At 46.1% G+C, this 14,488-nt stretch overlaps 1 protein-coding gene across 1 annotated transcript; it reads right to left on the bottom strand.

Annotated features, from left to right (window-relative positions):
- Positions 1-1,851: 1,851 nt before the first annotated feature.
- LOC104041429 (olfactory receptor 51Q1-like) lies at positions 1,852-14,414 on the bottom strand. Its single transcript, XM_064451782.1, is given in 6 exon segments — positions 1,852-2,131; positions 2,133-2,577; positions 2,580-2,668; positions 2,670-2,798; positions 13,727-13,796; positions 14,168-14,414. Coding segments are annotated over 6 exon segments (1,260 nt in total).
- Positions 14,415-14,488: the final 74 nt, after the last annotated feature.

The raw sequence follows: 14,488 nt of genomic DNA, 5'->3' as shown, positions 1-14,488 counted from the left end.
AATTAATTTTGCTGTGGGACATTTAACCTACTGGGGGAGAATAAATAAAGGCAGACAGTTCTCCAACAAAATGTGTAGGGAGCCAGCCCCTCATCCAGCCCTCACAGGTGTGCTCCCACATAATGCCACAGACATCAAGGAGTCTCTCCCTTCAAGGGACCCACAGTAACGCCATCCCAATTCCCAGCTGTATTAATGAAAATAAACTCTTTTATTAGGTTACAAGTCTAAGATAAATTTTTGCTGTTACGTACTTCGGGTACAGGATGCTGGATGCACCCAGTGCTCATTCTTCAGACTGGAAGTGTATTTACTCTTAAGGACACTATAGGTTTCAACTATAAAAACTTGTTTCCCATTTTATCTTTCTATCCTCGACAATTGAGATTGGTAACCGCTTCAGTACAATCTTGCTCATATATCTGCCACTGTTGGGAGTTCTCAGAGGCATTTAATCTCTCAAGCGACTGATTTTTCTGCTTAAAGTATAAAAAGATATTACATATGACATTTAAATTTTAATTCAATTTTAATTTATATGTCATTTTAGTTTAAAAGCAAGAATCAATACGCCTTATAGATTTTACTAGAGAGGGCATTCTTTGGAGAGTTGGCCACCCATAGTGTGCTGCACAATATTTCATCCTGCTAAAGTGCATATCAGACACACGGAGGCAGGAGCAATGGATGGTGTGCTCTTTGCATAGGGAGAGTTAGTGCACATCTGCATGGCTTCATAACGTGGCCATCATAGCTTCATGCTTTGGGAGTATTTATGGTGTACCATTGGAGCGAGCCATTTAGCAACCGCTCTGTTCAGAAGTGTTGGGCAGATGCTGACAAGGTGGTACCAGGATGCCTGATCCGTTCACCCAGGTATTCTCCATCATCCAGGGAAAGCAGACTGTCGTCCTCCCCCAGTTCTCCTGAGCACACAAACAGCTTTGACACTCGTGGCGTGGTTTTTGACTTTTGGTTCTGCTCCAGATATAGAGGTCAAGTGCATGGTGGCCCAGCTGTTACTCTGGACAGCCCCAAACACATCACTTGCATGCCTTATTTTCTCTTTTACCATCTCTTGACCCTCCTTTTCACTGCCTTTGACCTTTCCCTTCTCCACTCCAATCTTCTCACAGGTAAATAAGTTACCTCTCATTACTTTTTTCTCCATTGGACCCAGTTCTGCTACCTCACTGTCCAAATTTGATATTTCTGATAACATCACCTAAGTCATCCTGACCTTATGTGGTATTACTGATGAGGTTAACTTGATACTGCTTGCGTGGTAAGACTACACGCCCCAAGGTAGACTTGAGCATCTGTGAAAAACAAGTGAGCAAATACTCATCCATTCTTGCAGTCACCCACATTTAGGTAGGATACAAAGGAGTTTAGGCTTGTGCTTCATTTGGTTCCTGATGGCTTCATAACTGGTGACAGAATGGCTTCTTACTTGATGAATGCAGACAATGTGACTGATCACATAGGTTTAATCACATGTTGAATTATTTCCTAGACTTTAATTAATTATTTCATTACAGTACTCATTAGAAATACTTGAGCAAGATACGTTACAACCTCAGTGGGCGAGAGAAAGAGTGTCTTGCATATTTAAGTTTTTCAGGAGCATGAACTCCTTCAGTGGGCCGTGGAAATATAACACACCTTACAGAGTAGAGAAAACTCTGTGATAAATCACAGAATAAAGGAGCATGGACAATTATTTAAATTAATTTCCATATTACTTGCTTCTGTCTTCACCCAGAAGTATACATTCAATTAGTAACAATGGCGTACGCAGCACAATGAGTTCATCCCACTAGTTTATGGTGAGCAGTTAGCAAAGGTACTTCATGTGCTGTGGTGCCATGGGGAGAAGCTCTTCCTTGGCATGAGGACCTTGAGGATGCCCCTGCAGAGCTGTTTGGTTTTTATGCTGTAGGTGATGGGGTTCAGCATGAGGGGAACTAGCAGGTAGATGTTGGCCAGGAGGACACGAATGAGAGGGGCAGCATGCTTGCCGAAATGGTGAATCATGGATGGGTGAATCATGGGGATGTACAGGATTAGGACTGCCAGGATACGGGACGGGCAGTTGCTCAAAGACTTGAGACGCTCCCTCTGGGATGTGATTCTCGATTGTCTTACAAATCGTAATGTATGGCAAAACTTTGAGCCATGGGTTTGGTACCACTATGAGGATGACCGCAGCTAACCCATACACGCTATTAAATATGATGTCTGCACATAACGGCTTGGTCAGGTCCCGATGCAGGCAGTAGGCGTGGGAGAGCACATGGGACTGGCAGAAGGGCAGACTTATCAGCAAGAGGAGAGAGGGCAGCACTTCTAAGAGGCAGCTGCACAGAGCAGCCAGCCCAATCTTGGCTACCCTGGCAATGGTGAGGATGGAGGAGTATCTCGGCAGGTAGAAGATGGCCACACAACGATCACAGGCCGTGGCCAGAAGCACCGAGGACTCCATGAAGGAGAAGGAATGAACAAAGTAAAGCTCAGCAAAACAGGCATCAAAACTGATCTCCCTGTAGTTGACCCAGAAGACACTCATCACAGCTAGCGTGTAGGCAGAGACAAACCCAAACTGGTGAATGCCAGCATGGACAGGAATCGGTACATGGGGTCACCAAGGCTCTCGGGTCGGTCCCGATGACGGGATCGTGCCGTTCCCCGTGATGGACACCACATACGTGTAAGTGAAAGGGATGGAGAGCCAGACGTGGGAAGCCTCCAGCCCCAGGGCGCCTGCCAGGATGAACGTGTAACAGGAGGAGTTGGAGCTGTTGACAACCACATGTGGACCAAGGGGCAACTACACTGAAATAAAAAAAAAAAAATCCTCCAAAAATAAGTGTAATGGCCACAAACCAGAAAGCAGTCGTACGCATACTTATATATGCAGATGGTACAAATTTCATTAATTACCCAGGTTCATAGAAGTGGTTAATGAATGTGCTGCTGATTATTTTTTCTGCTTCATTGATGACTATGGGATAAAATATTCATGAAGGAGAGGAAAATTTAGAAAAAAGCATCAAAGAGTTTTGAAATTTATCATCTACCTCAATATTTTAGGAGTTCCCAACGGCAATGTTTGTTTTTCAATACTACTGGTTTAAAGTCATAAATCACAATTAGTTCACATCCAGCAGTTCAACTTTTGCACCCCCTGTAATCCAGATTTTGTCTTGGGAAGGTGGATTACAGTACAGAAGATGTTTTAATTTTTTTCATGGTAAATATAAATTGTTATCCAGCAAAACCTGTAATTTTTCACCCAATAGATAAGAATTGGACAATGTCTTGAAAAATTTTGAAATATAAATTTAATGCAAATTTCACCTGAAGTGTCAGCAGAGAGAAAGAGCTTTCAGAGAAAGAGGGCTGCAGGAATAAATCTTGTGGCAAGGCAAAGTCGACACGTACGACATGCGGAATAGCCTGGACAAGGCAGCCATTGCCTGTGTGTGCCGGGGAACCGGAGACGCAATGCTTGCCACTTAATCTCTCCTGAATGGAAACCCTGGAATCCCTGCATGACAGCTAAGTCACTGCTACAAATGAGACCTCTTTCCAGGGAAATGGAGGTCAAGAAACTTCAGGACGGTGGTTGACAATGAACGTTATGTAAGATCAAACCTTGCAGAGTCATATAGAATAGAATAGACTATTTCAGTCGGAAGGGACCTTCAATGATCATCTAGTCCATATCAAAAGAGAGAGGTTTTTTTTATTCGCTGGGGAAACAAGTCTCTTACTGAAGGACTTATTTAGTTTAGACTACGTGATTGGCAAAAGAAAAGCTGAATTGATCTAAAAATTGTCCAGCAGTCGGTGCGTGGTTGACAGCGATGGCTCTTCAGTATAACCCACAAGCACGTGACCCAGTGACTGGAAACTGAAGTTGAACAGAAATTGGATGAAACGAGACACTGCTAGTTTGCAAATCTGAAAATAAAAAAGGACAGATGACAAATTATTCATCTTCTGGAACTGTAAGGCTAAGAACAGAAATACTTCTGAGATGTATGCTTTGCTTAAAGCCCATACGATGGGCTTGATGAGTAAATTGGTTATGAAATATTCTTCTGGAAGTGTGATGCAGGATGTCAGAACAAATCATCACAGTGATCCTTTCTAGAGCTAATATTTTCTAACTCTCCTGCAACTAGGAAAAAAACCCCACATGAATTAACATATTAATTAGAACAGAGAGAAGGGTTTAAACACTATTTCCTTACTTGGCCTTTGCATACCATAAAGGGAAACCTCTAAGCATCAAGATCAGGCTCTCCAAGTGCCGCCTGAGGTATGAAACCTCATGGCAACCTTCCTGCCATTTGCCTTTTGGAAACTTAGCAAATGCTGCTGTGGCCGAGGCTCAGTTTTGACTGTGGTGAGAAAGCCCAAGCCAGACTCACCGAGTCCACATACAGCCACTTCCAAGGTCTCTGAAAGCCCCCAGTGATGCTGAATAAAGGTACTCAGGAGAGCAAACAACAGGGAATCAGAGTCAAATCTTAGTTCAGTCCACAAGCATTGGGGATCAAGTCCCATGCAAGGAGCTGTACAGACACACACTAGAGGAACCTCCTTCTCTGTGTTGCACTCATGCAACACAGGATAGCATTGGGTCTGAATAAGAACTAAGTGTCCTGAGCTCTGTCTTAGCCTGTGCATGCATGGAAGCATTGCTGCGGTCTGCTGGGCGACGCCAAGCACCAGGCTCACAGCCTGCTGGGGGTTGGGATCCGAAGCCTGGGGTGGGCAGAGCTATGACTAGCCCCACCTGCTCTTAGAGTTGCATGGCATTTCCAGTTCATTAGTGTGTTGTGGCCAGATGAGGCTGGTGTATTTATTTGCTCCGATCAGCTGCACGCCAGCTGCACAAGTGCTATTGTTGCTCACAGATGTTACGTGTCTCCTCTTTGCTGCCAAGCAGAGATGTGCTGTGGTGTGGGTAGCAGTAATCCAGGCACCCTTAATCTCCTTCCCCCATTTTGTGTCATACCCACTCTGTAGCATCTCTCCAGTGCTCATTTGAAAGAAGCCCATGCCCACACTGGTTTTACATGGTGGTAGTTGGACCCTCCAAGGACAGCAGTCACCCTATGTTCTTACATGCAGTGACCCAGCACTTGGTCACACCCCTGCTGGAGAAGATATTCTGGGTGAACTGTCTGCAAAATGCACTGTGAAAAGTCATCCAGATCTTGGCTAGTCCTCTCTCAGGCTGTCACAAGCTTGCCCATGGATCCTGCTTTCTTTGGCTCTTATTGCAAAGGTTCTTCCTCTAGTGCATTCACAGGGGGAGAAAGTGTCAGTTGTAATGGGAAGGATAGGAAATGCAACGTGGTCTTCTGTGGTCCCACAGTCCCCACCACCTTGCTTGCCCTTTCCTCCGCCTGTGTCAAGGTCTCTTTGCTGAAGCTCTGGTTATGGGAACAGATTTTCTTATAATAACTCAACTGACCAAAATGGGGTAACCCTTTCTTGGATGAGTGCTGCGCGATGTGCTGCATGCTGACCAGAGACCCATTCCACCCTGCACAAGTGGGGGTTCCCAGCATCAGAAAGGATGCAAGATTACCTGTGCTGTCCTCTCTTTCTTTACAGTGTTATCTCTAATAAATAGCATTTTAAAGGATGCCTTACAGGGTCTGAGTGCCTTTGTGTCACTGGGATCACCACAGATGAGCAGCTCCTGGTGCAAAACTCCTCCCTGCAAGGTGAGAGGCTGCAGCAGCAAGGAGGCTGTTTCACCATGGCTGTCCAGGGTGAGGTGACAGCAAAAAACAACTCCCACTTTTCAAACTCCATGGGCTCGCCTAGCCTGACTCTCCTTGCCATACACTCAGTGATGCTCCATGGAGCCGGACTCCCCCTCCAGGCTCCAGGCAACTTCTCTCTCACTGTCCTCGGTTTGAGATGGGAGGCGGTGTGGTTGCAGAATGGTCTGCGGCTCCTCGGGCAGGTGAACAGCCCCTGAGGAAGCTCTGTGCTTGTTGGGGAGAGCTCAAAGGTCCGGCCGGCTGATGCTGTGACTGGGGCAGTGTTCAGGAAAGGAATAAGTACATGGCAAGCACACGGGGGGTCATATTTCTGCTAAACTCTATCAATCTGAGGTTCTGGCACTTCCCGAACCAAGAACAGTGTTTTGTGTTGAATATTCCATATTTTTTTTTCCTGTGGATTTGTCTTACTGCTCAGTTGAGCCCCTGCAGACTTTTGGCGTTTGCAGTTCACTCTGACAAAATGTTCCAAAGCTTAATCCTATTGAGTGAAAACCACCTCCTGTAATTGGTTTTAAATTTGCCACCTGCTATTTTATTTAATGAGTCTTGGTTCTTGTATTAAAAGAGACAGCAAGCAATTACACCTGAATGTCCCCTTCAAGTCACTCAGGATTTAACAGAGCCCTTCCCCACCCCTTCAGTTATTGCCCTTCCAGACTGGAGCGTCCTGGTTCACCCAGCTCTTCCTTGCATGGAAATTATTTTAGGAGGTCTTTGTTGCCTCTTCCCAAAATCCTTCTCGTCCCTGCACGGGGACGTGGAAAGTGAGAGCATCTGCTTCATTGAGGTGGTCAGATCAAGACCTTTGCAGCTCAAAGGGAAGAGTAAGGAACAGGGAAAGACACAAAACACACAGAGGAACAAACCTGATAGATGATGGCAACAACAGCAAAGACCAAAACTCTGCCAGCCACTAGTTGATAGGCCATTGTGAAACTCTGAGTTCAGCTTTGGAGAGCGTCAGCCTGGCTTTCATAGCTGGTAACAAGTGGGAAGTGTTGGATGAGAGGATTTAGGCTGTCTGAGGATCCCGTGGGACTGTGCAAAACTGACAAAGGAACCCTCGGGAAGGGCCAAAGGTGGGAAGAGGGGCATTGGGGAGGGGGAAGTCAAAAGGATGGGGTACAAAAGGGGCTGACTGCAGCCGCACGGGGGTCAGACAGCGAAGCAGCCTGCAGGATCCGCCTGCCCTGCGTTCCCGTGCGGCAGACCGCAGGTGATGGGCAGCAGTGCTGCAGCTCGGTGGCACCTGAGACATGCTCAGCAGGTGCTAGTGACTCTCTGCTGCGGGCAATAAAGTCTGTTGAAGGCTACACAGGACCATGGAAATTGAGCTGTGGGTCAGAGCAAGAGTCCTGCAAGCTCGCTGTTTTCTGTCCGAGCACATTGAGAGGATGTGCTGTTTCATGTACACCATCCCCTCCAGGCTGACCCAACCAGGTCTCCAGCCCTGGTTTCGGCACGATGGTCCTCAGCCTGCTACATTTTCTTGTGCATGCAACTTCTACCTGCACTAAGCCCCATCATCTCTGCGATGAAAACCAATCAGATATCAGAGAAATTGCTGAGAATACTTAAAACGTTACTCCTTAACATACTGTTAACAAACCCTTAATGTACTATTCCTGAAATATTTCTTTGACCATTCCCTTCATTGTTAACAGCCACACATAAGCCCTGGGGTCCCATACAAAGACACTTTCAATATTGTTTTTCAGTGGACCTTGGCTTACGGTCATATATGGAAATAGGGAGAAACTACATTTAGTGTATATCAGAAACCTTTCTAGAACGGTCATTACCCTGTATGCTATCTCTGACCACTGATACACACTGTATTGGACCCAGCAGCTTGCTTTTCTCCAAAGCAGCTTCCAAAAAGTTATTCAGTCAAATTCTGAAAACCTCAAAAGCTGGAGAATTCAGCACGTTCCTAATGCTTTCACTAACTTATTCCAGTGGTTAAATACCACCACTGCAGAATGCACACCTTTTTATGTGGACTCCAAAGAAAACTGCTTTTTGGCCTCCGACCTGGGACTCTCATTACGCTGGAAATGCCAGGGAAGCAAACTCACCCACCGAAATCCCTCCCAGGCGGGTATAAACACACGGGTATAAACACAGCGTTAAATTAATGTGGCTGCTGGGGTTTGGAAGTCGCAGCAAGGTGAAGGAGAGAAGCATTTGAGTTTAGCGTGATGCTTTGCATGAAAAAACATCTTGTCCCTTATGCAGAGGAATGAGTGAACCTTATGACTGGAACTAGATAACAAAATCAGATTCCCATTCCCCTGAGCCTTCTCATCCTTGGTTCATGTGTCTTTCTGCCTGAGAGCCACTTCTGCACAGCACAAGTGGAAGAAATCAGGCAGCTTGGGTACTATGGCAAGTCTAGCCTTGACAAAACCTGGCTCACCAGCGCTGACTGCCTGAGTGCTCCCAGCTTCTCCGGAGACATTCCCTGCCTGCAGTGACCTCCGTGCTGCCACAAAATGCCAAATGCTAGCTGGAAGGCTGTGCAGCCATGCCTGTGCTAAGCTGCAGTGCTGTAAGCACACCTGCAGACCTACATCCTCGCAGGGCACGTGCGCTGTGCCGCCGATGTCCTGCGCGCACGCTTGCGCGACATCTGTGGCACAACATGGAGCAGGGAGCTCTCGTGGGCTCGCCTTGTGTCCTGCGAGCGGCCGTGCGGAGCTTCCCTTTGCTCCCCCGGCCGCCCTCCGCGTCAGGTATGCAGCAGGAGGCTGAGGACTGGCTGGGTGCTGGAGGAGGTGCTGAGCCTCCTCAGGGTCCCTGTCACTGGGTATAGAAACAGCCGCAGATTACAGAAACCCACCTGTGGTGCCCAAGAAGTGCCCTGGGTGCCTAAGCTGCAGCTGGAGGAGATCTAGAGGAGATCTGCACAGGGCTTGGTCAGCAGCTCAGCTGCCCAGATGCTGGGGATTTTGGCTGAGCCGAGGTGTCTTCCAGGCTGCACGGACAGCCTTGGCTGGGCCTGAGTGCATGTGCAGGCATGGACGTGCAGGCACAGTGACAGACACATCTTTGAGCTGAAGGAGCAGAGGTCGACTCAGTGGCTTGCAGGCTGCCAGCGGTCAGAATGGGGTTTCTGCCGGGCACCCCTTTCAGCAGCTGAGATGCCGAGTAGGTCTGTGCCTGCTGCAGCGAAGGGGGGGGGTTGGAATGTCTCAGTCCAGAGTTGCTCTTTTGGGTAGCTGTTATGCTTAGGAACTTTTTCACCTTAAACTGCTACCATCTCACCAAGAGAGGGAGGATATTAGCATCTTACATAGGCGTTCTTTAGCATAGAGGACATCTCTCTGGTAAAAACACAGCATCAACAACATCACTCTTCTGGCACGGGGCTAACTGCCTCCGTTATAGTTGTCGGGGAGAAATAAGCATCGCTGAAGGATTGTTTGTTCCATCCCAAGATGCACAGCACAGACCAGGTAAGCTCCTGGCAGCGTCTGACTCTCCACTGGATAAGGAAGGTGACTATATCAACTAGATCTTATGGCATTTGGCCCCAAACAAGTGAGTTTCTCCCAAAACCTTTTTTTCCATTTTGCGCTCTGATTGTTATTTCTAGCATGATTTATTGGCAGAAAAATGAGGGTACAGCACCTCCACCCTATGACGCAGAAGCCTCACAAGCTTCATCCCAAGCACAGTTAATAGGCGCCCGTGGATCTATGCACCATGAACGCGATCGTTCCTGTTTTCAGCCTGTTCAAATCGGTGACGTTTACCATCTGCCCCAGGTGCATTCAGCTGTGACTGGGTAAGTAGTTCCCCAGTGCAACCCAGCGGAAGAGCCGCTCTGAAAGGCAGAACCTGGGAAGTGGAGCACGGCAGAGCTGGGCTCTCAGTGTCCAGGGCTAGGGACACCCCCAGGAAAATCCCAGATGGTACCTGGCATAAGGGGGAGGGGGTGGAAATCTCAAAACCAGGGCACGTTCACATTGTTCCCAGGCTTTTCTTTTAACTGCATTCCCATTTTGGAAATCAAGACCATCACTGTTGCTGGGCTGTAGTTCATACTCTTCAAGGTTGTTCTGTGACCCAAACTGAATTAGGTAGTCACAGAGCGTATTGCTCCTCCTGGAGCAACGAATGCCTGTTGTTTTGCATATGGGATACTAAGATTTGGGCCATATTCCATAACCTGAGTGCTCCATCTAATTTGCTGTGACAGCCAGAGTGGGGGCTGCTAGTGCTATTTGACACAAGTGAGGGAGAATTTTTCCTCCTGCATGCTATATCTGTCAAAAAACAGGCAGTGCTGAAGCAAACCAATCTGAAGAGAAAACAGAAGAAATATTGGATAGTAAGGCCATGTCTAAAATAGTGGGGTGAGTTTTATGAAGTTCTTCCTTGGGTATAGAAAACCTGTTATTGACCACTTTCAAATTCAATGCTTAACTGCTGTTTTTGCCCCTCCTTGCAGGTACAGTGACATATCCAGCTGAAGGATGATCTATGTCCGAGTGGGCAGCATGATGTGAAATATTATCCAATTATCTCATAATTACCCCAAATTCTGGGAAATAAACCCTTATGGGGCCTCAAGGACATTTATTGCTAACCTCTGCAGTGCCCCTGACACTGACAGTCATCGGATCAAGGTGACTCACCCGTTAGAAAAGGATAGCTTCCACATCAGTAATTATTTCATATTCATTCATCAGAAGGACACAGTTTTGCTATTGGGAGCAATGGATTCAGTATTAGAAAATGGTCACGTATAATTTTTTTTAAAAGCTAATGAATGGCTTTAATGCTGGGACATTTTACCTCCAGCAAACAACCACCATTACTGACGCATTTTTCTGAAAAATGTGGGTTTATCAGATGCTAGCTGGCTGACCCTGCCTTTTGTTTCAGAAGAGAGACGATTTATTTTATTAGCCCAAAGGATGTGGTTGGAAGATGAAGCTTGCAGAAGAGCCTTCTTTCTACACAGCGTGCTGATGTGAACAACGGCCTCCGATCACACTTAGCTACTACCCCTCTCTGCTTTATCATTTGTGCTTTTAGGAGTCCTCATGGCTTCACACAGAGAGTGGTCAGAGGGGGAAATCCTGTCTGTACGGGGGTTTCTGACAGGAAACTGTGCATGCAGTGATAACACAATATTACTGTAATAACATTTCTGCTTAAAGTCAGTCAGGTCCTCAGACTGAGCCTGGATGAGAAACTCAAGAGGCACAAAGTCCGGCTTAAGTCCAGCATGTTCAAGAAAAACAAGCAAATACACCTTTATGTTTGATAGCTGAGAAATCCAAACTGCCTATGCGATTTGCTGACGAAAACAGAGGAAGGCTAAGAGTGACGGTGGGGCTCCACCAAGATCCAAGTATTTATTATTACTGAAATAATACCAAGGAGTTCAAACCCCCGTATCGCTGCTTAGTGAAGATCAACTTATCACTAGGCAGAAGATCCTATCCTATATGCAGATAAGGAATATCAAAATAGGCTTACAACAAATGAGGTGCATGGGACAGTGTTAGAAAACCTACATTTAATGAGAAATTTTTGATGGAAACATGAAAAGTAGGAGTAGAAGGAACCTCAAGATGGACTACAAGATTGTAGGCCATCTGCTACCCTGAAAGACAACAGCTTACCCAAACCAACCCAGAAGGTTTTTTAGTAAACCTGTTCTAACATTCCTGGATGGCACCTCCATATGTCTCCAGAAAATCTCATGCATGCAAGGGGTCCTCGTGCTTCATATCCTGTGGGCTTTTGATTATTTCGTTGCTCTCCTTTTGCTGACAGGTCTTTGTGTTCCTTTACAGAAGGTGCTCCCCCGTGGGTTTGGTGCTGAGAATGGGAAGGTTTCTCTGCGTGCCCTGGATACGACCCTCCTACTGATACTTTCCGACATAGTCTTCACTTCAGGTTTTATTCTCTTGTTTATTTTAGCAAACTGTGACTTCGTTGACTAACGTTTGCCTTGTCTTCTCTGGTACTTCCCGAAGCTTTGCTGTAGAGGTGCTGCCTACTCTATTTCTATTTTGAAAAAATAATATAAAAACCCCTATAGATTAATATTACTGCCAGACTAACCACTTGGATACTAACATTTACTGACATAAATCCTCCCGTTCCTACCAGCCCGACGGTGTGAACTGCATTTCTAGTTTCACACCCAGCATGTCAGGATAGTTCTTAATTTCAGCCTTCTCCTCATTGTACTTTCAGCCCTTCCGCCTTGTTCTCATGGATGAATTAATGAGCAGTCTCCCTGTCCAATCACCAGAAGGATGCTGGAGTTAGTTACACCAAAAATGTTAAATAGTCAGGCAGAATAATAATAAAGATGTCAGTCTGGTACATTCATATGGAAAAAACTGATTAAAAGCCTGATCTTATACGGAAGATCAGATCTATGTACCCAAAATGACATGACAACGACGACATTCAGACCCAAAGAAACCTCTGTTTTCCTAAAAGCTCATTGATGAAAAAAGTGAATAACGTCAGAAAGAAGACAGCTTCTTTCAAATCTCTGTTTGCTTCATCTTTGACAATGAATAATTGATAGCATTTCTTTCAAAAAGTCTTTTTTCCAATGAGTTTTGCCTTCACTTTGTGGTAGTTTCACTTAGATCATTCTCCCCTTTCTCGTTTCTGAACACATTATGTGAAATGTGTCAAAAGCATAATTACAGTCAAGGCAGATTTAATTTTCTGTTTCTTCCCTGTCAGCAAGGCATGCTACCCCATCTAAAGGAAAAATTAAGTTGCTTTGTCACAATTTGTTCCTAAGAAATTCACGGTCGCTGCTACTTACTTCCCTGATATGCCAGGCGTGCTCTATAAATATTTGGTTTGTCTGTTTCAGTATTTTTCAGGAAATAAACGTTAACCTGACTGGTTTCTAACTCCCTATTGCATCTTTACCCTTTTCTACGTTTCTGAAGTCAGGCCCTAGGGTTACCTTCTTCCAGTCTGGTTTTCTTTCTTACTTCTCTTCCGTTCAGTCTCAAAGAGATCTGCCACCCACCTTTGGTCTGCTCCTGCCCGCTCTTTAAGTACTCTAAGGGGAGCATCACCCTGCCCTTATGCTGCCCTCGTAATTTAAAGCCATCTGTTTTCTTAACATTTTAACTTTTTTCCCCTGATATATTACTTTGCTGCTGATGTAGACTACTTTAGGGAAAAATAATTTATAATTTAAAAAAAACAATAAATGCCATGCCCGTTCATATTGTTCATCATTCAGTATGCTTCCCTAGCAATTGAATAACAAAACAATCTTACATTAAGCTGTGTCTAACTAAATGCAGATTGCTTTTTGCCTTTCCCTTCCTTTCTGTTTCTTTATATGCTCTTACTATTTCTTTCTGTAAATCATTACTAGTTTGACCAAGCTCAAAAGCTTATGCTTTTTTTTTCTCATGCAAAGGTGGTGATTTATGCATGATGATTTTTAGTGCCCTCTTCCTTATTTGTTCTACAGATGGGGTTTGAAAAAAAATACGCTTTTTTTTAATTACGTCTTTAATGAACTGCATAGCTTCCTGAAAAATATTATTCTAGATATTTTCCTCATGAGATATGTCAGTTTTACCAAGTCCACTTCACTGAATTCTAGTGCTTCCAACTACAAAAACCAAACAAGCAAACAAAAAGAGCAAATAAAACCCCTACAGAATAAAGATCTTTAAAAAGTTGTAGTTCTGTTCAGTGGCACTGCTTCTTTCCTTGAAATAATTACCATGGGAAATTTAATATTCCTGTACATGCCTATGGAGCTCTTGTCTGGGCAAAGCCGTAAGCCCTGGACTAAAGTGAAGTATCGCATTGGGGTGAAAGGTATTTTGGGACTGGGCTGAGACCAGTTTCTCCTCACCTTGTTACCAAATTCTCCCTCTCTACTTGCAGCTGCCCACCTCTGGCTCTCCATCCCCTCCTGCTCTGGCACGCCGCAGTCCTGGCTGCCACCAAGGCTCCTGGTGATCCCTGCGGGGCACAGCCTGCCCGAGACTGCGCACATCATCCCCGCCGTGCTGCCGCCTCATCCTCACCCCTCACAAACATCGTTCGTCCAGTGACCTGGGTCACAGCAGTCTTTTGCAGGCCAGCCGCCTTCTCCTTTTCAGCCACAACATTCCTCAGTCTGTTCACACTTCCCTGGACAACCTGTGTGCGCAGCTTCCACCTGCGCTAAACCCACCAGTCCTGGGATGGAAAACAATCAGGTCTGGGAAAAGACGCTGAAAAGACTCAACCCTCAGACCTTGTCATCCTGCAAGGTCTCCAGTCGTCCTCCCGTCCTTTCAGAAAGCTGCACAAACCAAAGCACAACCGCCAACACAGCCAGATTCACTGACCTTCTCCTTCCACACCCCAGAAAACCACCCGCAGAGCCAGGTTTTTCCAGATCTGCCCCAGCCCGTGGCACTTGGGCTCTCCCAGGCGGATGGAGAAGCATCTGCAGTCGGAGGCAGGAGGGACGTCGCCTGCCGCGCTCGGCTCCCACCGCACAGCACCACTGCAGGAGGATGCCCGGGGGGCACTGGCAGTGCTGCCCCCCCCCGCCCCAGACACCCACCCACACTGCTCAGGCTGCTCCGACATGCTCGCTGCCCTTCCATCTTCCCCTCACCTTCGGCAAACCCTTCTTTGACATCTCTGCTGCACTGGCATTTCCC

Source organism: Phalacrocorax carbo, chromosome 1 (assembly GCF_963921805.1).
Source record: "Phalacrocorax carbo chromosome 1, bPhaCar2.1, whole genome shotgun sequence".
Taxonomy (NCBI): Eukaryota; Metazoa; Chordata; class Aves; order Suliformes; family Phalacrocoracidae; genus Phalacrocorax; species Phalacrocorax carbo.
Note: the sequence above shows the minus strand (reverse complement) of the source record. Positions and strands in the feature narration are given on the sequence as shown.